At 37.3% G+C, this 27,635-nt stretch overlaps 1 protein-coding gene across 2 annotated transcripts in view; it reads left to right on the top strand.

Annotated features, from left to right (window-relative positions):
- Nucleotides 1–27,635, top strand: part of ap3b1a (adaptor related protein complex 3 subunit beta 1a) — a 203,881-nt gene that overhangs the window by 45,688 nt on the left and 130,558 nt on the right. For both annotated transcript variants that reach the window (XM_052019559.1, XM_052019560.1), the window contains exons 7-11: nucleotides 11,762–11,944; nucleotides 22,297–22,458; nucleotides 26,354–26,451; nucleotides 27,397–27,451; nucleotides 27,551–27,622. In XM_052019559.1, coding sequence (XP_051875519.1) covers nucleotides 11,762–11,944; nucleotides 22,297–22,458; nucleotides 26,354–26,451; nucleotides 27,397–27,451; nucleotides 27,551–27,622 — 570 coding nt within the window. The remainder of the gene's footprint in view (nucleotides 1–11,761; nucleotides 11,945–22,296; nucleotides 22,459–26,353; nucleotides 26,452–27,396; nucleotides 27,452–27,550; nucleotides 27,623–27,635) is intronic.

The raw sequence follows: 27,635 nt of genomic DNA on the forward strand, positions 1-27,635 counted from the left end.
CACAAGAGGCTGATTAATAAGGTGGGAGGTCATGGAATTACAGGTAGGATAACAGAATGGGTGGAGCATTGGCTGGTTGGCAGAAAGCAAAGGGTGGGAATAAAAGGATCCTGTTCTAGTTGGCTACCGGTTACTAGTGGTGTTCCGCAAGGGTCAGTGTTGGGGCTGCTTCTTTTTACTTTGTACATTAATGATTTGGATGATGGAGTAGATGGTTTTGTGGCTAAGTTTGCAGATGACACCAAGATAGGTGGAGGAGTAGAGAGTATTGAGGAGACAGGAAGGTTGCATAGAGACCTAGATAGTTTAGGAGAATGGGCAAGGAAATGGCAGATGAGATTCAAAGTTGAGAAATGTGCCATTGTACACTTCGGAAACAGAAATAAACGGGCAGATTATTATCTAGAAGGGGAGAAAATTCAAAGTACAGAAGTAAAAAGGGACTTGGTACTCATGCAGGATACCCTAAAGGTTAACCACCAGGTTGGATCGGCAGTAAGGAAAGCGAATGCTGTGTTGGCATTCATTTCGAGAGGTATAGTGTATAAAAGTAGGGAGGTGTTGATGAGGCTCTGTAGGGCACTAGTGAGGCCTCATTTGGAATACTGTTTGCAGTTTTGGGCCCCATATCTTAGGAAGGATGTGCTGATGTTGGAGAGGGTTCAGAGGAGATTTGAGGATGATTCCCAGAATGAAAGGGCTTACATATGATGAGCGTTTGTCAGCTCTTGGACCGTACTCACTGGAGTACAGAAGAATGAGAGGGGACCTCAGAAATATTTAGAATGTTGAAAGGACTGGACAGAGTAGATGTGGCCAAGCTGTTTCCCTTGGTGGGCGAGTCCAAGACCAGAGGGCACAATCTTAGAATTAGAGGGTACAGGTTTAAAACAGATGAGAAATTTCTTTAGCCAGAGGGTAGTGAATTTATGGAATTCTTTGCCACGTACAGCAGTGGAGGCCCGATCATTGGAGGTGTTTAAGGAGGAGATAGATAGGTATCTAATTAGTCAAGGTATCAAGGGATATGGGGATACGGCCAGAAATTGGGGCTAGAAAGGAATAGTGTTTTTTTTCCTTTAGCTCATGGAGCAGACTTTTTTCCCCCATTTCTCATTTCATTTTTCTTTCTCTTTTTCCCTTCTCTTTTTCCCTTTTCTTTGGAGCAGACTTGATGAGCCGAATGGCCTACTTCTGCTCCCTTGTCTTGTGATCTACTGTAAACTGAGTTGATTTCAGCATTTGCCCTGGAGTTGGGAATCCTTCCTTTGCAAACTAACATTTATTAGGAATGGTAATTTTGAGCATTTGAAGGTATCTTGATTCATGGTATGATGTAACTAATCAAGAATTCTTGTCAGATTTTTTTTGATATCACTTCTGCTTTACTGATGTTGCTGGTATTATGCTTCGGTAGCCAATATTAAGCTTCTGGTGTCTAAATAAGTTGTGATTCTCTGTTTAAGGTGTAGTATCTGGTCTTCAGGAAATGGCCTAGCTGTACAGCTGTTGAACATGGAATGCATCTCAATTGAATTCATTCTTGCCATGTATGATGCCCAAGTAGGTTTATTTTCCAACAGGAGTTCAGGGTAGAACATGAATTATGGTCCAGTTTTATCAGGGTTTTAGCAGCACCTTCTACATGAAATTGGCATATTTGCATAGGGAGTGAGGGCACATACCCCAAAGTTACTGAACTTTGGTCATTTCCTGACTGGACTTTTCTGCTGAAGTCAAGATAGAGTCCCACAGCAGATCATGTGGGGATTCTGTTCTCGTAGCTCATTCATTGGCATGGGGATTTTATAGCTGTGAGGAATGAAGGTAATCTGGTAATTTTTATTTTTTTACTTGTGTATTTCTGAAAGTTGGGGTCTTAAACCCTTAGTTTTAAGAAGAATTTAGTAGGTGGGGCTTGTTCTGCTAATTACATTGCTTGCTGCTTTGTCATTTGACCTGTGAATGGTCTCGGTCAGCAAGATTATCTTCCTCAATGTGGACCTCAATGCAAGACACCGTTTACAATACTTTATACCCCTGCCAATCCAAAAGAAGAACCCCCAGCCCCCACCAGCTGAAATATTGCACAGCAAAAATCATGATTCCACCTGAATATGAATAAATTTCCATCACGTGCCATGGCTACTTTTTAACCATTGAACATGACATTATGTCAATGAGTGTAATTAAAATAGAAAGTGTTTGAAAGATGCATTGTGGAGAACAGCAATTCAGTAGCCTGATGCAAACATTTAGAACTGCATTGTCACTTTGCTATCTGATATATATTCTCCATTTTTTGTTTATATTAAAGGCAAATGTATTGCTGTTCATAAGATGCATCCAGATTACCTTTTAGACCTTTTTTTATTCAATCTGTTTAAATAAAGAACCAAAGTAAATTGATTTATATTTTGTTTCAATTGAAAATTAATCTTGCGTTAATCTGGTTATTGATTAAAAGCCTGCCACAGATAAGAAAAAATATCATTTTGAAGTAATACTAAATAAACTGAAAGTGACAATTGCAAACATGTTAAGCAAAAGGAAGTTTTACAAAGATTGAAGTACTGTATCTAAAGTGTGCACATGCATGTTTGTGTGTAATGTATTAGTTTAACATTTGCTTATTCAGTCAGATATATGTTAAGTCATAGTTCATGAACATTGATTTGATTGTAACTGTTCACTGTTGTGAAAAAAAATACAGTGAGTTTGTGCAGATGTTTCATTGTGATAGATCTATTATCCAGCTATTACAAGATAAATGACTGATCTTTCCAGTTTTCCATGCCTGCAGAAAATTGAAATAAGAAGGGAATATCATTTGGGCTGTATGATTAGGGCAGGTGGGATGGCCATTAATTTAGGAGAAAGGAACGTTGGCAGAAAGGGCTGACTTGTACTCTATTATCAATCACATCACACCACTCTTCTCGTGATGACCTAGCACTCTCAGGTTTGTGAAGCGCTAATTAGAATTCATGACAAAATAGATGCAAGGAAACGTTTTGTACCCTTCATAATTTTATAGGAAATTTATTGTTATTAGAGGAACCATTTGCTTCGTGTGATTTTTCCATTACCAGCTTGTCAACTAGCATAGATAATCTGGAGAAAATATGAACTCCATAGATTGGGTGTCACTTTTGTTGATGGTGCATGTAGTTTACCTAGGAGCCCAGCTAATGGCTGAAGTTCTTAGCAACAGCACAGAAAATCAGCAGTCTCTGGTAGAAGAAAAATGAACCATGTTTATTGGGTTAATGCAAAAAAGCTATAAATGAAAAATTGCAATTTCAATTTGATAAGCATACTGCTGATTTTGTTGGGAGTGAATTTTATTCCTTCTAAAAGCCATTGTGTTCCCAGTGAGAGAGAAATTAAAATTCTTTTTATCTGTGCATCCATGTGATGCTTGTGTTTTCCACAGTATGAATGATTGCTGCCTGAGGAAAAGCTGACAGGTTAAAATTGCACCATATCAGATTCTTTTTCAAGAAAAAGTCACTTCCTTGGCCAAGATTGGCTGGCTTTCAAATCTGCCAACAATTAACTGCTCTTTATATCTCTGTATGATGTAAAGTTGAAGATCGGTAACGTAGATGCTTATTTAAAATTCCACTGGTTTATTAGGAATGTTGTAATCTCCATTTGGATAAGTACTATATGCTAATTCTCTTCCTCTTCAACCACAGTATTCACCATATGTTTCTTTGTTGTGGAAGTACTGTTTTTGCAAAACCAAGTGTGTTTACATGCTTTGAGGGAGTAGTGAGTGTAAATAACTTTTCCTATATTTCTGAATTGGTTAAAGAATGTACTTGAAAATTACAAGATGTGTAACTGTGTGTTAACATTTGCTGAAATTCACTCAAAAGGAAATCCTACAGTCACAGTTTTCCATTTGCTACATTTGGGCATAAAGTTAAATGTATTACTTGATGCAAATAAAAATTCTTCAAACCTGTACATTATTGTCATATTAACCGAGAAAAATAACATGTAACATATTTTCTTTAAAAGAAGTATTTGAAGACTTGAATTTTAACTCAGATATATGGCAGAACTGTAATAATACTTGTTGAGTATACTGGTTAAGGATCAACCATGTTTCTCAATCTGACTTTTAAGTTGCACTTCACATTTTTATTTATAAATTTAAATGGGCATCAAATAGATTAGTAAGATTGTAAGCTGCTGCCTGATTACCTATTTACTTACTTATGCCACTGAGTTTGAAGGATTTTATGTATTTTTTCCCTCTCACACAATCATTGCATTGTTACAGAACAGGAGGAGGCCATTTGACTTGTTGAATCTGTACTGACTCCACACAAAAGCATTTCAGCTTGTCCTAGTCCCCTGCCCTTTCCCTAAAGCCCTCCAAACTCTTTCTTTTCTGAAGTTTATCAAGCTCCTTTTTGAACGCTACAGTTGAATCTGCCTTCACTAATGTAGTAGTGTATTCTAGCCCTAAACACTGACTGTTTACTCACCTTGCATCATTTTTTAAAATCTTTTTCCATTCACTTCATTTTATGTCCCTTAATGCTTGGCCCCTTTCCTAATAGGAAAGGTATCTCTCTGTCTGGACCTTTTCATTAATTTATATGCTTTTGGAGCACCTCATGATCTCTTCCAAGGAGAGCAACCCCACCTTCCCCGTCTATCCATTTAACTAAAAGTTTATCATTAAAGGAATTATTTTGATTAATATCTTCTGCATCTTCTCCAGAACTTTTGTATCTTCTAAAGTGTGGCACCAGGAATTGGACACAATGCTCCACTTGTGGGTAAACCAGTGTCTAACGTTCATCATGACTTCCTTGCTCACTATTTTGTACTTCTATTTGTAAAGCCCAACACCCCATCTGCTTTTGTAACCTCTGTCTCAACTTGTCTTGTCACTTCCAATGAACTCAATCACTCTCTTCTATACTTGTAAGCTTATCACAATTTTCCCTCTGGTGTTATTGCTGCCTTTCTTTCTTTCTACCAAAAATTCACATTTCTCAACATTTAAATGTATCTCCTTGAAATCTATTGCATGTCCCCTAACAGTTCATTAAGTTTTGTGTTACCTGTAAATTTGGAAATTTCCAAGTCTATATCATTAATTAAAGAAAAGCAATGGTCCTAGTACTTACTGATCACTGAGGAATTCTGCTGTACGCTTAGCTTCAATTTGATAAACGACCATTCACTACTACCCCATTTCCTGTTCCTTAGCCAGTTTTCTGTCCATATTGCTACAGCTCATTTTGTTCCATGGCCTTCAATCTTGATGAGAAGCCTGTAAAGTGGCAGCTTATCAAGCGCCTTTTGGAACTCAGTACACACCGCATCAATTGCATTTCTCTGATCGACCATTTTTTCTTTGACTGTAAAATGTTATGAAGTTAGTTAAATATAACTTGTTTTTAACAAATCCATGCTGGCTTTCTCTCAATCCACACTTGTCCAAGTGATTGTTGGTTTCTTGAACTTTCCCTCCACCATGGTTACATTGACTAGTTTGTAGTTATTGGGTTTAGCCCTATGTCCTTTTTTTTTCTTGAACAAAGTTAGCACTTGCAATTTCCAGTCCTTGGGCACCACCTAAATCTATCTATCTATGGAAGATTATGGTCCAGGCCTCTGCAATTTCCCCTTTCTCTCAGAAAACTGAGGTGTATTCCTGTCAGGTCCATGTGACTTATCCACTTTAGATGTAGTTAGCCCTTCTAGTACCTCCATCAATTTAGAGCCATGCAGTATCATAATCCTTGTTGAAGACTGATATGAAGTACTCATTTTCATTACTCTTCAATTTTTTTGTCCTTGTCCCACGTTGCTGAATGTCTCTATCTGGGGCAATTTGTTCATGAGGTATTTAAATCTGATTGAGTTAGGTTAATGGGAGGATGAGGAGAGCAGCCTTGTGAAGATTCATTTTTTTTTTATCTTTCTCCTGCCTTGAGCACAAGAGTGTGCCTTAGCACAGCAAACCAAACTTGGGAGTTAAGTATGGTTGTGGCTAAACTTGTTTGACACCAAACTACCCATATCCTACCTACCTTTAAGATAAGTCTCGAAAGTGATGTCTGTAGGTATGGAGTAATTAAATAAATCTAAATGGGAAAAGTTAATACGGAGTGGGGGGGGTGGGGATTGGTAAATATGTTTAGCGTTTTTACTTTTTGGGTCACTGTTAGCAGAAAACGAAACACAATTAAATAATTAATTAATTGGTGTGTTCTCTGATGAATTAGATGGGTTGGTTAATTCATTTTACAGTGCTCTGCAAGCTGTTTCTGTTCCCTGTGAGAATGCTGTTCACATTCTGGAGCAGTAGACATTATGGCATTGAAGGAGGTCAACTTATCCATGCTGTCCAAAAGAGCTTTTGGGTGTATCCTTTTTTTCCACCTTTTAGTCTATAACCCTGCAGTTGCATCATTTCATATAAATCATCCAAGAATTTTTTTTAACTGCAATTAGAATTTGACTCCACCATGCTTAACGGCAGATAAAATTTCTGACTCTACAGAAGGTCAGAAAGTGAAAACATTTTTCCTCAATTCCTTTGAATCCTTTTACCAATTGCCTTAAATCTATCTCCTTGTTAGGAAGGCTACACAGTAGCACAGCTGCTACCTCATAGTTCCAGCAACTTGGGTTTGATCCTGACCTTGGATGCTGACTTTGTGGAGATTGCAAACCCTCCTCTGACCAGGTGGCTTTGTCCTGGATGCTCTAGTTTCTTCCCACATCTGACTGACGTGGTAGTTACTAGATTAATTAGCTACTGTGAATTGTACCTATCGTAGGTTGGTAGTAGGAGAATCTGGAGGTGTCGATGGATAAGTGGGAAAGAAAACCTCACAGAGAATAAGTGGGGAATGGGAATGATGGAATTGCTCTGTGAGCCTGCATAGACTTGATGGGTTAAATGGTCACGTTGTGTGTTCCAAGGAGGTATTAATCTTTCCATTAAAAGAAGTAGCTGCATCCTGTTCACCCACCTTGCTGTCCTTCACACTTTGAGAAAATCTCCTCCTAGGTTTCTCTATTCCAAAGAAAACTACCCAACCTAGCCAGTCTTGTTCTCCAGCCCTGTCAACAATGCAAGTTTTCTTTGCACATTCTGGTTCTATTGCATCTTCATTCCAATGCATGGACCAGAATTATAAACTGTATTCAAACTGTATTCTAGTCGGTGTTTAGTACAGTTCTACATGACATACTACACACTACACCTGAAGTATTGTGTACAGTTTTTAAGGAATGATTTACTGGCTGCAGAGGGAGTGCAACAAATATTCAATGCAGTCATGCAGAATTGATCTTCCCTTAGCAAGTCTGGACTCTGTTGTGTTATCATAAGAACAAAACAAGTAGGAGTTGGCCATTTGACCCCTTGAGCTTGCCCCACTATTGAACAGATTATGGCTGATCGACCTAAACAAGAGTTTCCTGTCCATTCCCCATATTCCTTTATTCCTCTAATATCCAGAAGTTCATTGATCTTTAATTTGAATGCATTCAATGCCCTCGATAGAGAATTCCAAAGGTTTGACACCCTCTGAATAAAGAAATGTCTTCTCATCTTGGTACTAAATGGCCTCCCTCTTATTCGGAATGCGATAGTGATGCCTAGTCCTAGATTTCTTCAGGGAAACTCTGTATCAGCCCTGTCAAGCCCCCTAAGAATTTTGTACGATTCTTCAAATTTTGAGAGAATAGAGACCTAGCCTACTTGATCTCTTGTCATATAACAGATCTGCCATCTCTGGAACCAGTCGGATGACTTTTTTTTTGCTGCATTCCACGCATGGCAAGCATAATGGGGACCAAAACTGTATATAGTACTAGAGGTGTGGTCTCACTAAGGCATCCTTATTCCTGATTGCCTGCTGTTCTTACATGTTATTTCTTAGTGACTTGTATGTAGAACAGCCAGGTTCCTTTTGAGCATCAATATTTCACAGTATAACTGTTTGAAAGGTATTTAGCATTTCTGTTTTTCTAGTGAAGTGGATAATCTCACAATAGTCCACATGGAGTGTGCTACTTGCCACGTTGTTGCCCATTCACTTATTTTGGCTATATCTTCAAGCATTGTTGTGTCTTTAATCATTACTCACATTCCCACTTAACTTCATGTTAGAGTTGAAATATTACATTTGATCCCCTTGGCCAAAACCATGATAGAGATTCTGAGCAGTTTGGGCACGAGCACAAATTCCTACAGCATCTCACTTGTCACAGCCTGTCAACCTGAGAAGGGCCAGCTTAATCCTACGTTTTGTTTTCTATCTGGTTAACTTAGAAACCCAAGGAGAAATACACGAGATTGCCATCAATGTTAAAGACATGATATTAAAGCAAGTTGTTGTTAGAACAACTTTAGAGCATTTAAGTTTAAAAGTGAGTTATTTATCATTCTGGATGAGCCACCTGTATTTGTCCTCCCTGGTCTGTGGTTCAATAATCTTGCAAGGTAGTGAATGGTCGAGCTGATCCATAGAGTGAGGAATCACAGAATAAAAAGACTGAGCTTTTTGTTCGGAAAAGAAAATAAATTTATGCCTTGCTCTATTTGTTTGACACAATCAACAAAAGCACATCAATAGAAATATTTCTGTTTGTAGTTAGGATTCCTGTACTCAGTATCTTATAGAATGTGAAAACCAAACCAATAATTGTACCGCCTTTGTGTTAGAAATAAAACCTCTTGCTTTTGGTTTGATGAGAAAATGTGTTTGGGAAGAATTTAAAGCAGAATTTTGAGAGCGAAAGATCACTATAGTCAATAAATGCAGCTCCACGTTTATTCTCAACAGGCAATGCATAAAATCCCAGCATGATCAAAACAACGTCTGGAATAATGACTAAAGCTGTATTCAGAGATGTTTTCCTCCTGATAATGTCCAGTGTTGTGAATAACATTAAAGCTAATGACCTTTTAAGTACAGAGTCAAAATTGAAAACATTTATTAATGCTATTAGTCCTGCTGAAGCTTCTGAAATGTCATCTAAGTGTATGTATCTGCTCAAGGTATTATTCAGGTTTTTGATTTCCATGTATGGTGCCTAGCTAGAAACCGAAGTGTTTAATAGGTGTAATTAACTGTACAAACTTGGTACAAGTATGATTTGCTGTCATTATATAAAATTACGAGATCTGAATACTTAATAATGCTCTGACATACAGAGTCTGCATATGTAGCAGTAATTTCGAGAATACCAATTCCGTGAGGCTTATAAAGTACCAATATCAGCATTGCCTATTGCTGCAAATACTATCTAAACTGCATCACAGGGTGGGGCCAGAGTTTGCTTTGTATCACTAAGCTAAAGTAGGCACTTTAAGCAAAGTGTATTAAATAATTTGATTCATGCTTAGTGCCTTATTCTGATTGGCCTGCAATTGATTACTAGTTCCTTCCAAACTGGAGGAGCCACCATTGTTGACATGTCATGTATATGTATCTGAGAATAATCTGACCTTCAGAAAATCAAGTTTGCAGAATATATGGTGGCTGAATATAGATTGTAGCAATCCTTTTGTGCGCAGTTTATTGTCATGAAAGTTTTGATTCTCTGATTTAGTGGATGAGAAGTTCCAAACACACTTTGCCTTGGAAATAAAAATGGAAAATGCTAGAAACAGTTCAGGCAACATCTGTGGAAAGAGAAACTATTAATGTTTCAGGTCCTGCAGGATGCTGCCTGACCTTTTGAGTGTTTCCAGTACTTTGTTTTTATGTCAGATTTTCAGTATCTGCGGTTTGTTTTGATCTTCACATTCTGCCTTGATGTGCTCCCTGGAAGGTGAGTCACTTCCAGAATTTTAACTGAATGTGAGATGTCTTTCTTGAAACTATTTCAAATGATTCTCAGTTGAATTACACAGCCAAAGGAATGATTTGACATGCCTTCCTATAGTCACTTTATCCTTATGGGTAAACTTTATAATTAAGTTTTTGTGCCACTAGGTTTGAACCAAGGTGAATTGCTTTTTCAGGGATAGTAACAAGAAATCTTTTGTTACATCTGGGAAGGGCAAACAAAGTAAGAGAGTACAAAATTAATTAGAAGTACATATGGAACTTGGACTGCACATCTATAGAACTCTGAAGGTAGTAATACGGGAAGATGAGCTGATTAAGAAGGCATACAAGGTACTTTATCGGTGGAGACATACATCAAATGGTTCTTGTTGTTAAATGATATATTAGGTTGGCCACAGCTGGAGTGCTGTGTACAGTCCTGGTCACCACATTACAGGAAAGCACTTTTGCACCAGAAGGGGTAAATGGGAATGAAAATAACTGCAGATAATGGAAATCTAAAACGAAAAGAGAAAATGCTGGAAATGCTCAACAGGTCAGGCTGCATCTGTGGGAAGAGAAACAGAGTTAACATTTTCTGACAAAGGGCGTTTTGACCTGAAACATTAGTACCATTTCTCTTCCCACAGGTGTGGCCTGACCTGAGCATTTCCAGTGTTTTCTGTTTTTATATGGGTAAATGGATTTACATGAACACTGCCTGAACTGGAAAATCTTAACTATGAGAAAAGGCTTGGGCTATTTTCTTTGGCGCAGTGGTTGTTTAGTGAGAACTGATTGCTGTGTATACTACTTGTAAAACTAGTTAAAGGCTGTTCCTAAGTCTTGTCTGTATTTAAGTAACACCTTGTAAAATTATGTCAGTTGAAGTGGCAACTAATTGAGTCTGTAGGAATTGAGGTTATTTAAGGTCATATCTCATTCAGTTGTAATTAAAACTGAAAATTGAGAGGCTATTAGAAGCCATTGGAAGTGTCAAGTACCATCTTTTCATAACTTTAAAAGTTATCACCCTGTAATCTGCATTGTTCTAAAAAGAGTTTGAGGTGGGCAGATGGGAAAGATACAACTATTCAAACTTTTTTTGTATTTCCTGATTCAAGGCAACATCCTGGTAACTATTTTGTACCTTCTCTTAAGCTTAATATTTTTCTAATCTATGAAACCCACGAAGACATTGGTCCTCACGATGCCTTTCATTTTATTTCTTTGTTTTTATTGCCTTTTAATCCAGAAATCCATTAGCTGTTTTTTCCAAAACACTCTTATTAAACTGAGAGATGCTCTGTTTAATGTACATACACCCACTTCCATAGCATATAGCCTATTCCCATTCTGATTATGTTTTCTTTTTTTAACCATATTAACTACATTTTTAAACTACAACTCTAACATTTACTGAGATTGAATGTTATACTTTTGTATCATTTTGCCTTTAAAAATCTAATACATGCACTCCTGGATTTCTGTTTTTGCACAAATTTTGTGAATTGAATTTGCATTTTGTTGTAGGATATTTTTACAGTCTTTTTTTAACTAGACTTTTAATTTTGGATATTTTCCACAAATGTTTGGGTAATTCATTAAGCACTATATAGGTTTGAAAACTAAAAAAATAATTCATATCTGCACACTACACAAGGTAGAACAATGTGTGTTCCAGATCTGTGTATCTAGACTTTTTTTTAGTAAGGCTCATTCTTGGTTGACAATTACATTTTAAAGAAGAAATTTTCTTTGCAACTTAATTTATATCTTACTGTTTGATTTTATATTGTAACTTGTGCTGTTCATAAAAACCCAGAGAAAAGCTCAGAAAACATTTTCACACTGATGATGATTCTCTGGATAATGATAAATTTCCAAAAATCTATTTGAGTTTCTTTTCACTCATGTTGTTTTGTATTGTCTGTTCACAGCTAGTGGCCGGAAGTGTTGTAATGTCATTTGAGGAAGTCTGCCCAGAGCGAATTGACCTGATTCACAAAAATTACCGCAAGCTATGTAACTTGTTGGTAGATGTGGAGGAGTGGGGACAGGTTGTCATAATCAACATGCTCACTCGCTATGCCCGAACCCAGTTTCTAAGCCCGTGGAAAGAGGTGAGTAAAGAATTGTCTTTTTGATTGTCTCTCATGCTTGTCTGTTTGCAAATTGGTTGGCTGCTTTGTGAGTGTTACAGGGCATGAAGTAATAAATTATGTAGTGAGTTGTTTATGAATATTAAAATGATTAGATTAAATTACAGTCACCTGATAATTAACTATTGGGTACTAGTAAGCTTCATAGTGAAAAAAATATTTTAAAATGAAATTCTCGTTACTTGACTCTACATAATATGGTCTCGTCAGTTGTCCATTTCTGTAGATTATTTCCAGGGGAAACTGAATTATCCAATGTTGTCATCAATTATGTCTGAAGCATTAAAGTACCCTTTGATTAAATGCTGGCAAAGCAGTGTGAAATGATTGAACCACCATTATTGAAGGAAGTACCTAATTGTGCAGTTTGTTTTCCCCCTTGCATCTCTACACACCACTCTGGTTTTCTTGGATCTTTTGTTTTAAGTTTATATCTTCTGTCTAATCTCAATCCAGCATTTTGTATATAAACATAATTTGTGTTTTAAAGGCTGAAGATCTCTATTCCTAATAACTTCCTTTCTCTCTGAGATTGGATATTGGACTCTCTTCCCACTGCACAGTCTTCACTGTCTGGAATATTGCAGAAACCAGAACTGCAAGCAGCACTGCAGTTGTGGAGTAATCAGTGCACCACGCTGTTTAGAGTTGCAGCACAGAAATGGGCCCTTGGGCCCACCACATCCACACTGAGCTTTTTGCCCATCCACACTGATCCATTTGCCACATTAGGACTGTACCCATCTGTGGATAAATCCCCAGTGCCTGACCAAGTGTAACCTTAGAAATTACGGGAAGGTGGGGAAGAAATTGCTGGGGGCCTGGCAGAGATGTTTGTATCATTGTCAGCTGTGGGTGAAGTGCCAGAAGATGGGTGGGTGGGGGTTGCAAGGACAAGCCAGGGAACTACGGGCTGGTCATTAGTGGTGGGAAAGTTATCAGAGATGATTCTGAGGAACAAGATCTACCTTCATTTGGAAAGGCAAGGACTGATCAGCGATAGTCAGCGTGGATTTGCCCGTGGACGACTGTCTCTCACAAATTTGATTGAGTTTTTTGAAGTGGTGACCAAGTGGATTGACGAGAGCAGGGCACTAGCTGTTGTCTGCGTGGACTTTAGCAAGCCCTTTGACAAGGTCCCTATTGGTCAGCTTGTCTGGAAGGTTAGATCACTTGAGTTCCGGGTTCCAGGGTTCAAATCTGGCTTTGTGGAAGGAGTCAGAGGGTGGTGGTGGAGGGTTGTTTTTCAGATTGGAGGCCTGTGACTAGCGATGTGCCGCAAGGATCTCTGTTGGGTCCACTGTTGTTTATCATCTATATTAACGATTTGGATGAGAATATAGTTGACATGGTTAATATTTGCAGATGACATCAAAATTGGTGGGATAGTGGACAGTGAAGAAGGTTATCTAAGATTACAACAGGATCAAGATTAATTGGGGAAGTAGGCCAAGGAACAGCAGATGGAATTTAACTTGGACAAGTGCAAAGTGTTGCATTTTGGTTAGTTAAACCAGGGCAGGACTTGCACAGTAAGTGGCAGGACCCTGAAGAGTGTTTTAGAACAGAGACACCTTGGGGTACAAGTACATAGTTCCTTGAAACTGGCTACACAGGTGGACATGGTGCGAGAGTGTAAAACTAGAGGGCATAAACTTAAGGTGAGAAGGGAAAGATTTACAAGGGACTTGAGGGGCAACTTTTCCACAGAGAGGGTGGAATAAGTTGCCAGGTGATATGTGAGAGACTGCAGATGCTGGAATCTGGAGCAACAAACTGCTATCTGGAGGAACTCAGCAGGTCGAGCAGCATCTGTGGGAAGAAAGGAATTGTCGATGTTTCAGGTCAAAACCCTGAAACGGGGAATATTTAGGGGGAATATGACATGATAGTGAAAAGAAACTTAGATCCTTGAGGTCTTAAAGTATTGGTGCAGGAGTAGGTAGACACTCCAGTGTTGGACTTATTCCATATTTCTGAACCACTCTATGTAGAATTTGTATCTGATACTAAAACAATATAATTGCCGTTGTGTTTATGATGTTTGTTTTCAAATTTCACACAAGTAGAAATACTCTCTATATTTAGTCCATCCAACCCAACCATAATTTTAAAGACTATTGTTGAGTTTGTTTCCTTTTCATGTTCAAAAAGTCTTAAACTGTGCAAACGTTACTAGTAACAGATCTCTAGGTCCTGGAACCATCCCTGTAACTCTATATTTGAGCTCTTGTGGGTTTTCAGTAAATTGTTGTGGCAAATAATTAATAGGCAAATAAAAAATATTACATTAAAAATTGTGCAGACTTCAGTTGCATTTTTCATATTTAGCAGTTTTTACATAAACATTGCATTGTAGGTTTGACTTGCCAACATCAAATCCAGCAGTATGTGTTTTTTGCCACAATTAAAGGGCTATTAACTAGATAGCAGTCAGATCAATTATGGTATATTTTGTGCAATTTTTCTTAAATGACAATTTTTATGATGAATATTCCAGCTTAAGTAAAGCCGATTACACAGTGCACTACTCAGAATTCATGGTGCTGTCAAAGAGAAGACTGATTGACTTTAGATTTACATATTAATGAGGAGGTTTGTTAATGGGGTCCTTGACTATAAGAAAATAAAAACATATTTATGGAGTTTGACAATTATAAATGGAGCTAATGTAGGAAAACGGAGACCAAATCTTTTTAAGTTAATAAATTTGCAAGACTGATAAAATAAATGTTTGGGTTTCCAAATTTTAAATGTTAAAAATACCATTGTTAAAGTCAAGTATTTATGATTGAAAAGTGCATACATTTCAAATGATGAATTAAGTTTGCCTAATAATTGTTACTATTTAGAAATGTATCTCAAGTATAAGCATCATTATTGAAAGTATTATTTATTAGCTTAGATTAGCATCTAAAACTTTATGATAATGGTAAGAAAAATATTGTTTTGCAATCATCCTGTAGACAGGATAGAGTTTTTTCTGTGCAGAATATAGAACAGAAAATTAATCTATGTTTTAAGTTGTGACGTTCCCAGACATTGACCTGTATAATAATTGTTAAAATAGAATTTGGTAATACATGCCAGAATTAAGATAAGCTGCTTGAATTTTTCATTTGTGGCTTTTGGCATAAGTAAATGTTTGGTCTGTTCCTTCCTTGCATTGGTCTTTGGTTCATTTCTTGTCCTATAAAGTTTTAATGAAAGTATTTTCATATATGGATGCATTTCAGGATTACGCATTTACCTTGAGCACCAGCTTTTAAATTGTTGGTATTGGAGACAAAGTAAGGAGAGAATTTATGCAAGGTCTTTGTCCTTTATTACCCTTTATTAGGTACAGATCTAGCAACTGGTTAACAATTTGAACAGTGGTATGTTAGAAATAACTGCAATGGTTTTTTGGGGAACCTTTATTCCTGAAAAATTAGCTGTGATACAGGTTGAGAGTTGTTCTGATTATTTTATAGCATAGGAAAGATTCAGTTGCCATTGTTCAATCAATAATAACCCGCCATTGAAATGTGCTGATGTCATGCCTAAGATTTCATTGGTTGTGGAAATCACAAAATTCTACAAGACTGTTGTTTTTCTTATTTGTTCAATGGAAATATAAGGTTACATTTATCATCTGTCCTTAATTTCCCTTTGCAATAAGTGGTTTGCTGGGTATGTCAGATGGCAGTTAGGTCAACCATATTGTGGGGTCTGGTGTGGCATCACAGGCACATAGTGTCAGATACACAACATTTACAAGAAAAAATTACTTACATTGTATAACTTACATTGTTAATTTAAGAGAGAATGCAATTAGAACAAAAAAAAACCGAAGTCCATCATAGTGCAAAGTGGTCATAAGTGTTGCCATACTGAAGTAATGATTAGGATTGTGCAGGCTGGTTCAAGAATCAAATGGTTGAAGGGAAGTAGCTGTTCTTGAACCTGGTGGTGTAGGACTTCAGACTTCTGTTCCACCTGCCTGATGGCGGCTTCGAGAAGATGGCAAGTCCCTGATGGTGGGGATCTTTGATAGATGTTGCCTTCTTGAGGTAGCACCTCCTATAGATATTACTGTTGGTGGGGAGGGATGTACCAGTGATGTATTGGGCTGAGTAATGTCAGTGATGTAAATGCAGCAGATCCAAAAGCTTTGTGACCACCCTTACTGTTACTAGCTTTTTATTTCAGGTTTATTGATTTTAAGTTCTTCAGCTGCTCTTGTGGGATTGAAATTGATGTCTCCAAATCAATAGTTGATAGCATTGTTACTATACTCTTAGCAGGTTGCTGATGAAAGTAACTATTACCCTGGAAAATATTTGCATTTTCCAATGAAAATTGATTTAATTTACTTACTAAAGGCTAATTTGGATTAGGGATTTTGCAGGGCATAAAATTAAAATTTGATCCGACCCAAGCCTTTTGCTTTTGATACTTAACCGACTCAAATTGGACTCGTGCTCAGGTACCAGCAGGCTTAGTCAGGTAGCCAGTTCTAGTAAGGATACTGGTCTTTGAGTCCTGAATACTGGGATGAACGTCCATTGTAAGCTTTATACTCCATATTACTAAATGATCAGTTGCATTCCCAATCAAAATGACTGTTAATGGTACTTTCCTTTGTGTTGCACGAATATAATCGATACAGCCCTATTTAATGTTATAAGGTCGCTTGTTGCTGCCTTGTGTAATCCACAGACCTAGCTATTGGAATATTCTCTAGACTTCGGTCCATGCTGATCATCATGTATCCACAGTGGGCTGGAGGTCCTATTTCTGTGCTGTATGACCCAATGACGACTTCTCATTTGTCCTTCGTAAACTTATCCAAAACTCTCTTGTGTCCTTATCCTGTCTTATATTACCAATCTTCCTAAGGTAATTGGCTTATGGTGCCCTAAGTCTTCCAATTAATCTTTTAACTCTCAATCTTCCACCCCCTGCTCACCATGAAACATTGATTTGTATTGTTTATTTTGTTTATTCTTTTTTGACTCTTAAAAACCACAAAGCTTCATATCATCCCTGCCAGTATCTCTTGTGGCTGGGCATTTAGTTTTGTCTGATTATGTGAAAGGCTGTTGCATATTTTTTTCTCTACATTAAATCCTCGATATAAGCATTAGTTGTTCAGGGTAAAGAAGCTGCTAGCTTCAGCAATGTAAATTCATGAAGTAGATATGGATGGCTGAATAGCTCTTGGTAGATTAAATTCACAGTTTGTAGGTATGTTGTTGCACAGTGGAAAAAAAAACCTAGCATGTTTGTTGAATTAGCCAAGGGTGAAGCTGGAAAAGATTTAGGGATGGTAATACACTTGGCACTTAAGATGTCCAGTTATTGTGGCGCAACAATCAATGAAGGAAATAGAATGATGAATTATACAGGCAGAGCAGCAGAAAGCAAGTCAGAGTATCATGCTGAAACTGTGCACTGCTTTGGTCATAGTGCAGTTTGAGTGCTGTTTGCTTTTAGTCACTGAGGCAAAAAGTAGATATTGAATCCTTGGAGTTGAAAGAAAAGCCACATGCATGATTACAGGTCCTCCCCAGGTTACAGCAGGGATCTGTTCCTGTGAACTGTTTGTAACCTGAACAGTTCGCAAGTCAGAAATGCAGCCATTAATCAGTTTCCCACACAGCAGAAAATGCCTGCAGCAGCTGGCAAATCCATGCCACCGGTCTCCCAAATACTCATTCGTTTGTATGGCTTGTATATGGGTTGGGTGTTCGTAAGCTGGGGAAGACCTGTAATAGTATGCGATGAATTAGCTACAAGGAAAGATTAGTTAAAACTTGGACTCCTAGGCCTCAAAAAGTGTTCAAATTAAACTATATTGAAAAGCTGAATTTGGAATTACAATTGCTGAAAGGTAAATTCAGGATTGATTTACAGGCCATTTGAAAAGATATTAGTAACATATTAGGGACAATGCAATTCTATTTGTGAGTGCTGAAATGGATGGGAAGAGAGTTTACCCAGATTGTATGTTATGATGGGAAGAATGGTCTTCATTTGCTTTTTGTAATGTTTTGTAAGGAAACCAAATTTATTCTACTCCTTAGATGCCTCTGGACATCTGTGTTAATCTTAAACCTGCCTTATAGGTTATTCTTTAAATAAATGTGATTTTTGGACATTATCATACAAATATTCGCAAAAGTATTAAAGCAACTTTTCAAGCAAATATCATGTTTTGAAGAAACTATTGGACCAGATTCTAGCTGTGAATTTTGCTTCGGGGTAGCAATGCCCTAATACAAAATATCCAATTGGTAATCGATGCCATCACATAGATAAGTAATTCAATACCTCCTAATGCATTAAGGTACTCCAGGGAAACCCTCTATAAACACCCTGAGGGATCGCGTTGTCATTGATTCAAACTAAATCCAATTGTGCATGGTTAATGCTAGAAATGGGATTTGGTATAGTTTTTCTATGAACTACATTTTGCGTTTGTATTCCACTAATGAGGCTACCTCCATGTTGTGAACTGAGAAAAGTAATTTGAATTATCTGAAGATCATGCTGCAAAAAGTGTGTGTGTGTGTACGGCACACACATGGTTACAGAATATAATAATGCATTGTTTGACATGACGAAAGTGAAGTTCACATTTGGTAGTAACAGATCACTGGATGTTTTTGCCATTTAGATAAAGCATCCTCATTAGATTTCAGCATTTTTATATTTGTTGTTTGAGTAATCATTTTTTGCATATTTCTGGTTCTCCACATTTTACATTCATTTTTGGCATATGGACCAAGCCATGTTTTATGTTCGTCCTGAATTCCTCCAAGAAGGTGATGAGCCGCTGCCCTGCACTACTGAAGTTTGTGTGATGAAGTTCTGGGATTCCAAATCAGGATGATATGTGACTTAAAGAAAAATTTCAGGTGGTGGTGCTCCCATGCACCCTTGTGTTCTAATGGCAGATATGTTTAAAAGATACAGTCAAACCAAGATTTATCAGTAACAATAAACAGTAATAAACATGAATAATGTGGTTTGAGCATTTGAGTAGAATTATGATGGGCTTTCAAATTATAATCAAGATTCTCAAATATATGGTTAAATAACAATGATTATACTTGCTTTTAAGCTCGCCTAATAACTAAATGGAGTTTGTTCCCCAGATTATAGATACTTGGGGGGGGGGAATGCTTATTCTTATGCTCAGTGTACAATTTGTTTCACGTTACAGTGTATATGCATCAACCAGAAGAAGTTCCTTTTGTTTCCCCCTTTATCTGTTGGTCGGGGCTGGCTGGCTTATGGTTACTGCAAAAGTGCAAACATGGTTAGGCACATTACAGCCTAAAGATTTTCTCGTACAGCTTTTTCAGATAATCAGCAATTGTAGTCTTTTACTTCATTTAAAATGATCATATTGTTTTTCTTCTCCTTCTATATCTGCTGCTAACATCAAAACATAGAAAATAGGTGCAGGAGTAGGCCATTTGGCCCTTTGAGTCTGCTCTGCCATTCAAAGCAATCATTGATCCCTGTCTCAGTGCCATATTCTGGCACTCTCTCCATTATCTTGGATGCTTTTTAACATTTACATTTCACATTTTTTTTTCATTATCTCCTATTTTTATCTCCACCAGGCCTTCATTTTGTCATTAACTAATGTCTTCACTGCCCTCTTCCTCTGCTCTGTCCCCTTTGTCATTTAATGTCTCTTCCCCTCATCCCAATTACAGACTTTTGTATTCTCCCAACCTCTCCCCCCTTTCTCTGCATCTCAGTACTACTTTTTATTCTTTCCCAGTTCTGATGTAAGGTTATTGACTGTTTCTCCCCCCCACTATACAGTCAGACGTACTATTTCCTGTTTTGTTTCGACTTCTACGAACTCCCAAGTCTCAACATATTTGCCTTAATATCTTTAAATATCCCCCATTGGTTTTATTCTTGCAAAAGAATTTTTGAAAAGCTTGTTATTGATTCTCCAGCTTTTAGTTAACTTTTTCATAACTTGTTAAATTAAGAATTAACAGTTTTAAAAGTTTACGCTGCTAATCAGAATCTATGCAGTTTCAGTCAATTAATGAATATATTATAAATTTTATGCATGGTTTAGATTTACATACATTTTGCATAAAATTAATTTTGATCTGAAATTTTACAAAGAAAATGTAGTAATCATGTAAGTCAGCCTAATCTTGCAGCAGTGGAGTACATCTTTCTTTCTTTGACCCTTTCTCCTACCACGACCAACCCTTTTTTATAAAAAGGGTGAAGTATTATTCCAAATTAATTTAGTGCAGAAGTGTTAGCAGAAGCAGAGAGGAATTTGTCGGTGTACAAGTTTAACTGGGTAAAGTTTTTGAGCTCTAGATAGTAAATCACAAGGCATATAAGTATAGTGTTGTACTCCATATTCTCTAGTTTTCTCTAGAATTTAAAATTGTTGAGTTTCAGCAGTTATATCTCTGTTGCGGAACCTACTGTTGAAGGTACATTGTTCCATGATAGGATGTAGATCTTCATTTAAATCTTGCCAGCTAACAAAGTCTAGCCATCTGAATAAAATTTCAACTACTTCTGTTTTTTTGTTTGAGACTAAGACTTGTTGCTTTATTATTTTCTTCATTCGCCAATTGGATCTTTGCTATTGTTCCTCTGACAGAGCAGCTGGCTTTTATTACACTTCCTCACTGAAATGAGGTTAGCATTAACTCAACAGTCTGTAAAATTCTGGTCACAAACCTTGTGTTTTTGTGGCACGGTATGCCAGTGTTCTGTGTTAGATTAAGCCAAATGATTTTTTGTTTGCAGAAGTTTGTGATCTTATTAAAAATATCTTTAAATCTTAACATATTAAAAAAAATTGCAGAGTACTGATCCTCAGAGCCAGCATGATTTGCAAGCCATAGTTAGCACACAAAGCAGTGTAACATTACTAATGGAAAGGATCTTGCAAATGCATTCATTAATTTGCAAATTAAGCTAGGTACACTGAATAGACTCTGTATTTCCAGAACCTTGTTTTTTTTATGGTGTCCTTGTGTTCATAAAATATTATGTCACTGTGTTGGCATTGCTTCTTGGTTTTAGTTTATAATCAAAAGGATTGTCTAGGTGCAGAATTAATATATGGAAATATTATGCTGAAGGTTAGATCGTGATGAGGATAAATTGGAAGAGGCTTGTATTTTCCCAGCATTGAAATAGTCTTTTAAAAAAATTAGTTGACAACCATGCTGAAGAATTTCAGCTCTCACTAAGTTAATATTTCGACCAATTCGCATCTTAGTCCTAATTGAAGGTTATTTATGTTTATGTACAGCAGTAAAGTGCAGCTTATTGTTACTCAGTTGAGTTGATGGCTTGCTGTCATCTCCATGGACATCTAATGCACTTAACAGCCATGCTAGAGCCTGTCGTTGTGAAAATAGAGTAATTTTAGGTTGTGTACTATATGGGTTCTCGAAGGGACTGATTTAGGTCTGCTTTTTCTTCACTTAAGGGTAGTCAATTCATTTATTGTGCTTTTGACAGTAAAGGCAATTGGTTTTGTGACTGGAGTGGATTTTTTAAAAAGGACATCCTTAGTAATGCTTCAAATGAGTGTGTTTGCTTCACTACTTACCTGAACATTTTGTATCTTTCAAAGAGTAATTTAGTTACGAGTTAAACATAGTCATTTACCTGCAACATGGGTAAAAAGCAGCTCTAAGTAGTTGTAATCAAAAAATAAATCTAAGAAAACTTTTTGGATAAGCTTTGTGTGACGAGTTGATGGATAATCATGAAATAACTCAATTAATGATGCAGAAAGCTTCACGTTTATGGATAAATATTTAACTAACAATGCAATATGATCAGTGATACCTGAAGCTTTTAATGATTTGTATAGATTACACATGATTATGGATTGTAACCCATCCTTTGAAGGAACAATGCTGGTTGCAATAAATATCGTATTGAATTACATACAAAATTTTGCTTAGCAGTATACCCAGTAAGTGAAGTTGTGTGTTGGACATGGAAATGATACCATAGGTGTTTACAGCAGGAAAGGAAACTCATGAGCCGTTGTCTCTTGGCACTTTGCCAGAGCACAATGTGGCCTGGTTTTAGAGAAATTGTACACTTTGCATGCAGATAGAATAAAAGTACACTTCTAACATTTTGCAGTGGCTCAAACACAAGCACATACTCCACTTGCAGGACTGTGTTTAAACTCTATTTTTGGTTGTTATGTTTTCAATTTATGAATGTTTTAAATACTGAAAGACATGTAAAGCTTACAGAAATGTTGTGATTTTTTTGTTGCAATTAATGATTTCTCCTTTCAGGAAGAGTTGTATGAAGCAAATAATGAAAAAGATTTCTATGATTCTGATGAAGAAAAGAAAAATAATGGTGGCGTTGCTGCAAAAAAACCATATATGATGGACCCAGATCACCGCCTGCTCCTTCGTAACACCAGGCCTTTACTACAAAGCAGAAATGCAGCTGTATGTATCAAAATGCCTTATTGTTTTAATTATTAGAATTAGTAAATCTATGTCAATTTTGGTGTGTAAAGCTAACAAGGAAAGAAAAATATCAGAGACAGCGATGTAACATTCCTCCAGACAGATTCTCTCCAGATCAGGTTCAGTGGCTACATGTCACTGTTGGTTCATTAGACCAGCAGTGAAAGTAGAGGAAGAGCAATTATGCTGTTTGACTGGCATTGCTGTTCCATTTGGGTTAAGGTAGGGCTATACACACGCAAACTACCTTGAACTATTATCTACCTTCAACTCTGATCAACCAGTTGCGGTATTCAAGTAACTTCAACCGTAGTTGAAATGAAATAGTGCAGTGGAATAGTGACATTTAAATAATAAAATCTGTCCGTTGGTTGCAATATATATATTGCCACTTCTCAAAAGTGTATTGTATACAGGTGCACTGTAACATTACAGGACTTCTGAAATATTTTAGAAAGCTGCTCTGTGACACTAGAGCATCTGACTTACCAGTTTTCAGCTTGGGGTGTTTTAAATGGACTTGTTTGTATGTTGGATGGACACCACATGAGAGAGAACTGCATGTCATTTAAGGGAAAAAAATATATTTGATCAACATTATAGTTGCAATTTTTAGGTCATTTAAAAGTAGGTGGATGATTAGATTTCAGCAACATTGTTATTTACTTTCTACTGCATATTTCTAATTAATGGCTTTGTATTGCTTAAAGCTACACTGGTGAAATGTTTGCCATTAATGATCCTTGGAAGGATAAGTTTTAAACGCTTGCGATGTGAGATAATCGGCTACATGACTAAAATCAGTTTTTTTTATGTTACTTAACAAAATACAGTGAAAAGTTTCTTGTCAATGGGCATTCAAGCTTTTGTGGATATCCTTTCAGTGCTACCTTCACATCATTTGTGCAGTAATATGATCATTCAACTATTTTCCCAAACACCAAAATGGTGCATGGCTGTGCAGCAGCCTTGCAGTTCCAGGGATCTAGGTTCAATCCTGACCTTGGGATGCTGTCCATGTGGAAATTGCATGTTCTACCTGTAACTGCATGGATTTCCACAGTGCTGTGGGGTTCCTCCCAACCCCTAAAAGCATGCTTTTAGTTAATTGATTTCTGCTTATTTCATATTTTCTTATGAGATGGAAAGAGGCTATTCAGTCTATTGAGTCTTTGCCAGCTTTCAGAGCATCCCATTTCCCGACTTCCATGTAAGCTACTCTTTCACCTGCCCATCACCACTACTCTGATTCTCTTGCAGTAAGTAGTTAACCTATAAACTGGCAGCTTGTATTTAGAATGTGGGAGGAAACTGGAGCTCTCAAGAAATCAAAGTGGTCATAGGGAGAACATGTAAACTCCACATAAACAGTACTGGAGGTCAGGACTGAACCTGGAATGCTAGAGCTGTGAGGCCACTGCATCACTACCTGCTGTGTCACCGTGGGGCTCAAGATCGTGCTGTTTAATGCAGGTTAGTGGGAGATTAAAAAACCGAGGAGTTGATTATTGTATGTGAGAGATTAAGTTGCAGGTCTGCAGGGAAAATAAGGAGAGGAGGCATGGGACTGATGGGATTGCTCTGCTGGGAGCTAGCATGGATCTGATGGGCCCAGTGGCTTCCTCTTGTATTGTAAATAGTAAGTAAGTAATTAAAATTTGAGCATGAATGTGGTTTTAAAAAAAAACTTCCCATTCTGTTGGATGGAATGAAATTAATTGTTTGGCTTCTGAAACAAAATTAGCATTGTGGTTAATTGAACTAATTTGGTTTGTAATCTAAAAGCTGTTGATTATGTGGTGTTTTTTTGAAAAGAAGGTGCTAATTCTTCCACTATCCTACAACACTGTTCTTACTACCGCTTCAGATCAAAACCTGATTAACCAAAAAGAAGCTTGAATTTATTTAAGGTTTTAATATAGAAAGCTTTCCCAGCCATCTTCAGAGGTATAGCTATGACAGTGTGTTGTTGAGCCATTCAGCTCGGAAAGTTCCCAAGTTTCAATGCCTGTGCTGTACTGTGTTAACAAATCTTGGTGAGGGAAGACGACTGACAGTAATCACAAGTAAGCTTTGAGGTTGGTTTGAAAGAAGAAGAAAGAGGGATGGAAGGAAAGCAAAACATTCAGAAAGAGGAGCGTGATGGAAGATTATAGATTAAGGCATCAGATTTGTGGGTTTTGCATCCACAGATGAGTGTTATAAATAATGGTAATAGGACAGATAATGGTTCAGTGTTGCATGATGTGGAATGGATACAGGCAACAATTATTTGGGTCATTTGGTTTGTGGAGGATTGGATGTAGGTTGAGGAAATTATAACAGCTGAATCCAAATGTAACAAGAGGTTTAACACCAAGTTAATGAATAGAAGTTTGGCAAGGCTCCTTGGTGACCACTGGTCAAATTCTTTCACCGTGGTGTCTGTCCTGATCTCATAACTGAGACTGTCCTGGTCAATCCCATTTTCTGACCTGAATTGCACATTATCCTTTCTATACCTCAGTGGTGTTCAGCATGGTTAACTACTTCACCTTATTCCACATTATCCCCTTTCTGGTCCACCATAGTTATATTGCTTTCATTTATTTGGCCAACTGTCTTAGTAATCTTACCAGGAGGCATTGTTCAATTTTCATAGGAAACATAATTTACTTTGAATTCTTCTGCCACCACACACCACACCTTGACCACTGCATTGTCTAATTCTGTTATACCAGAGTTGTTGATTAAGCATAATTTAACATCCAGCAAACTGAAAAAAAATTATTTTGCTCTTGCTATAATTCAGAATCCTTGACCTCAATCCTGTGTCCTCTGTTCATTTTGAGCAAAGCTTGTAATCCTTTATCATTGCCACATCTGCACCATTAGCTGCCATCTTCACACAGCTACCATTAGGCAGGATGTACAAAAGCCTGAAGTCCCACACCACCAGGTTCAAGAACAGCTACTTCCCTTCAACCATTCAGTTCTTGAACCAACCAGCACAAGATCACTAGAGTTTAGCAAAACTATGACCACTTTGATCACTCTGCACTAAGGTGGATTTTGGTTTCTTTGTTCTAATTATGTTCTTTCTTGTAAAAAAAAGTGTTTAATTTATGCTTAATTTATGTTTTTCTTGTGAATGCTGCTTATCTGATGCTATATGCCTGCGATGCTGCTGCAAGTAAGTTTTCTTTTTACTGCACCTGTGCATGCATGTACTTGTGCATATGACAATAAACTCAACTTTAACTTTGACTTTCATCTTGATATTGTTACCAAAGACACTGTGAATTTTGCCTGGATATCGTTATCTCCAGACTGTTGTGATAATCTGTTCACTAATTTTTAGTTTCTTCATACATCAGTTGTGGACTCATCCAAAATAGGGAGCATCCATACCTTTCTCTCAAGCTCTCCCCAAGTTTTGTTTGCTTTCCTCCCTTAACCCCTCACCATTGCATTGAATTTGAAATACTTGGTCTTGGTCACGAATCCATGGAAGAGTCCATCCTTGGCAGTCTTCTCTAGCCTGCAAATCAGTTCGGGCTTTCTGATGTACTGAAACTTGGCTTCCTGTACTATTGTGCCTTCAATGGTAGATCCTTCAGCCTTTAGTCTGAAACACTCCTTCAACTCCTTTTATCTATCTCTTTACCCATCTTCAAAAGTTCGGATGTATTTCTTCAACCATGGCTTTGGTTGTGACTAGCATTAGTCTTTTTTTACTTCTTAGTTTGAGTACTGTAGGACATTTATTTCATAACGTACGCGAGACAATTCCTTTCCTCACCCAATGACCTCACATGCTCACTATAAATTGCTGGTGATGTTTAATAATTGGGCCTTAGAAGTTCCCTGCTGAGGTCTGCTTTTTTATCTTCAGGTTGTAATGGGGGTTGCTCAGCTTTACTGGCATCTTGCACCAAAGTCAGAGGTCAGCATTGTTGCAAAGTCTTTGGTTCGATTGCTTCGAAGCCACAGGTGAGTTACTTACTTAAATCTATTTGCAAGAATGTGGCACTACTCCAGTCCCTCCACTTTTCGTGTGTTGAAGGTTTCATTCATTTGAAGCTATCAAATAAAGATTGATGACAAACTTAAGTTGTGAAAATAGGTTGTTGGCTTCAGTGAATATCTGCAGCTTTAAAAAATCTATGTTTTGGTTTGCGTTTTCTGTAGATCTGTGCAGGTGATTTAACACTGCCCCATCTGGTTAAGAGTGTGTTGTTGAGCTATTCAGCTCGGAAAGTTCCTGAGTTTCAATGCCTGTGCTGTACTGTTAATAAATCTCACTTGGTGAGGGAAGGTGACTGATAGGAATGTGTTATCAAAGAATTGCTACCCACAGACTTCTTAAAAAAAAATGGATAAATAAGATTAAGCTGGTTTACAAAATATCCCTCTTTGGTTGAGAAGTTTTCAGGATGAAGTGCACCAAAACTGAATACTCCTCAGCAATACTTGTTCCTCAGCAATTTCAATAATTTTAGTTGTGGCGTGCACTTTGGACTCCTCCCAAATTGAGTTGGAACACCCAGACATGTGAAGCTCTGTTCTACCAGTTTACCTTGTATTCTCAACTGTTACTTGTCCTTATGGGGTAAAGAGGCTCGACATTGACTCTTAGGCCAGTCTGAAGTGGCAACACTCTATTAAAATGAATGGGGTTGCTAGAGTATGCTAATGGCCAGCTGTAATCTGTCACTTGAGCAGCTGTGAAAGGAAATTAAGGTGTAAATCTTTTTCTGCAAATATCCAAAGATAATGCTATTTATTGTTCTGATTAAAGTTAAAAGAGCTGGCAGAGTATTTTCTTTCAAACAAAAATGTGCATTCTCCACTTGACAGGTTATCTCAACTTATGCTTCCTACTGATTGATGAAAATTTGCTGTTTGCTAACTCTGATCTTTCTCTTTAATATGTAGAGAAGTACAGTACATTGTTTTACAGAATATTGCTACAATGTCTATACAAAAAAAGGTATGATTATATTAGTTATTATATATAATATAGAAAGGTTACTTCTAAATTTTCTTTGATTTTTGCAAGATCTCCTAAAGAAATTAATTTTCTTCTCAGGGGATGTTTGAGCCATATTTGAAAAGCTTTTATGTTCGGTCAACTGATCCAACACAGATAAAAGTTTTGAAGGTATCATATTGTA

Source organism: Pristis pectinata, chromosome 7, assembly GCF_009764475.1.
Source record: "Pristis pectinata isolate sPriPec2 chromosome 7, sPriPec2.1.pri, whole genome shotgun sequence".
Taxonomy (NCBI): domain Eukaryota; kingdom Metazoa; phylum Chordata; class Chondrichthyes; order Rhinopristiformes; family Pristidae; genus Pristis; species Pristis pectinata.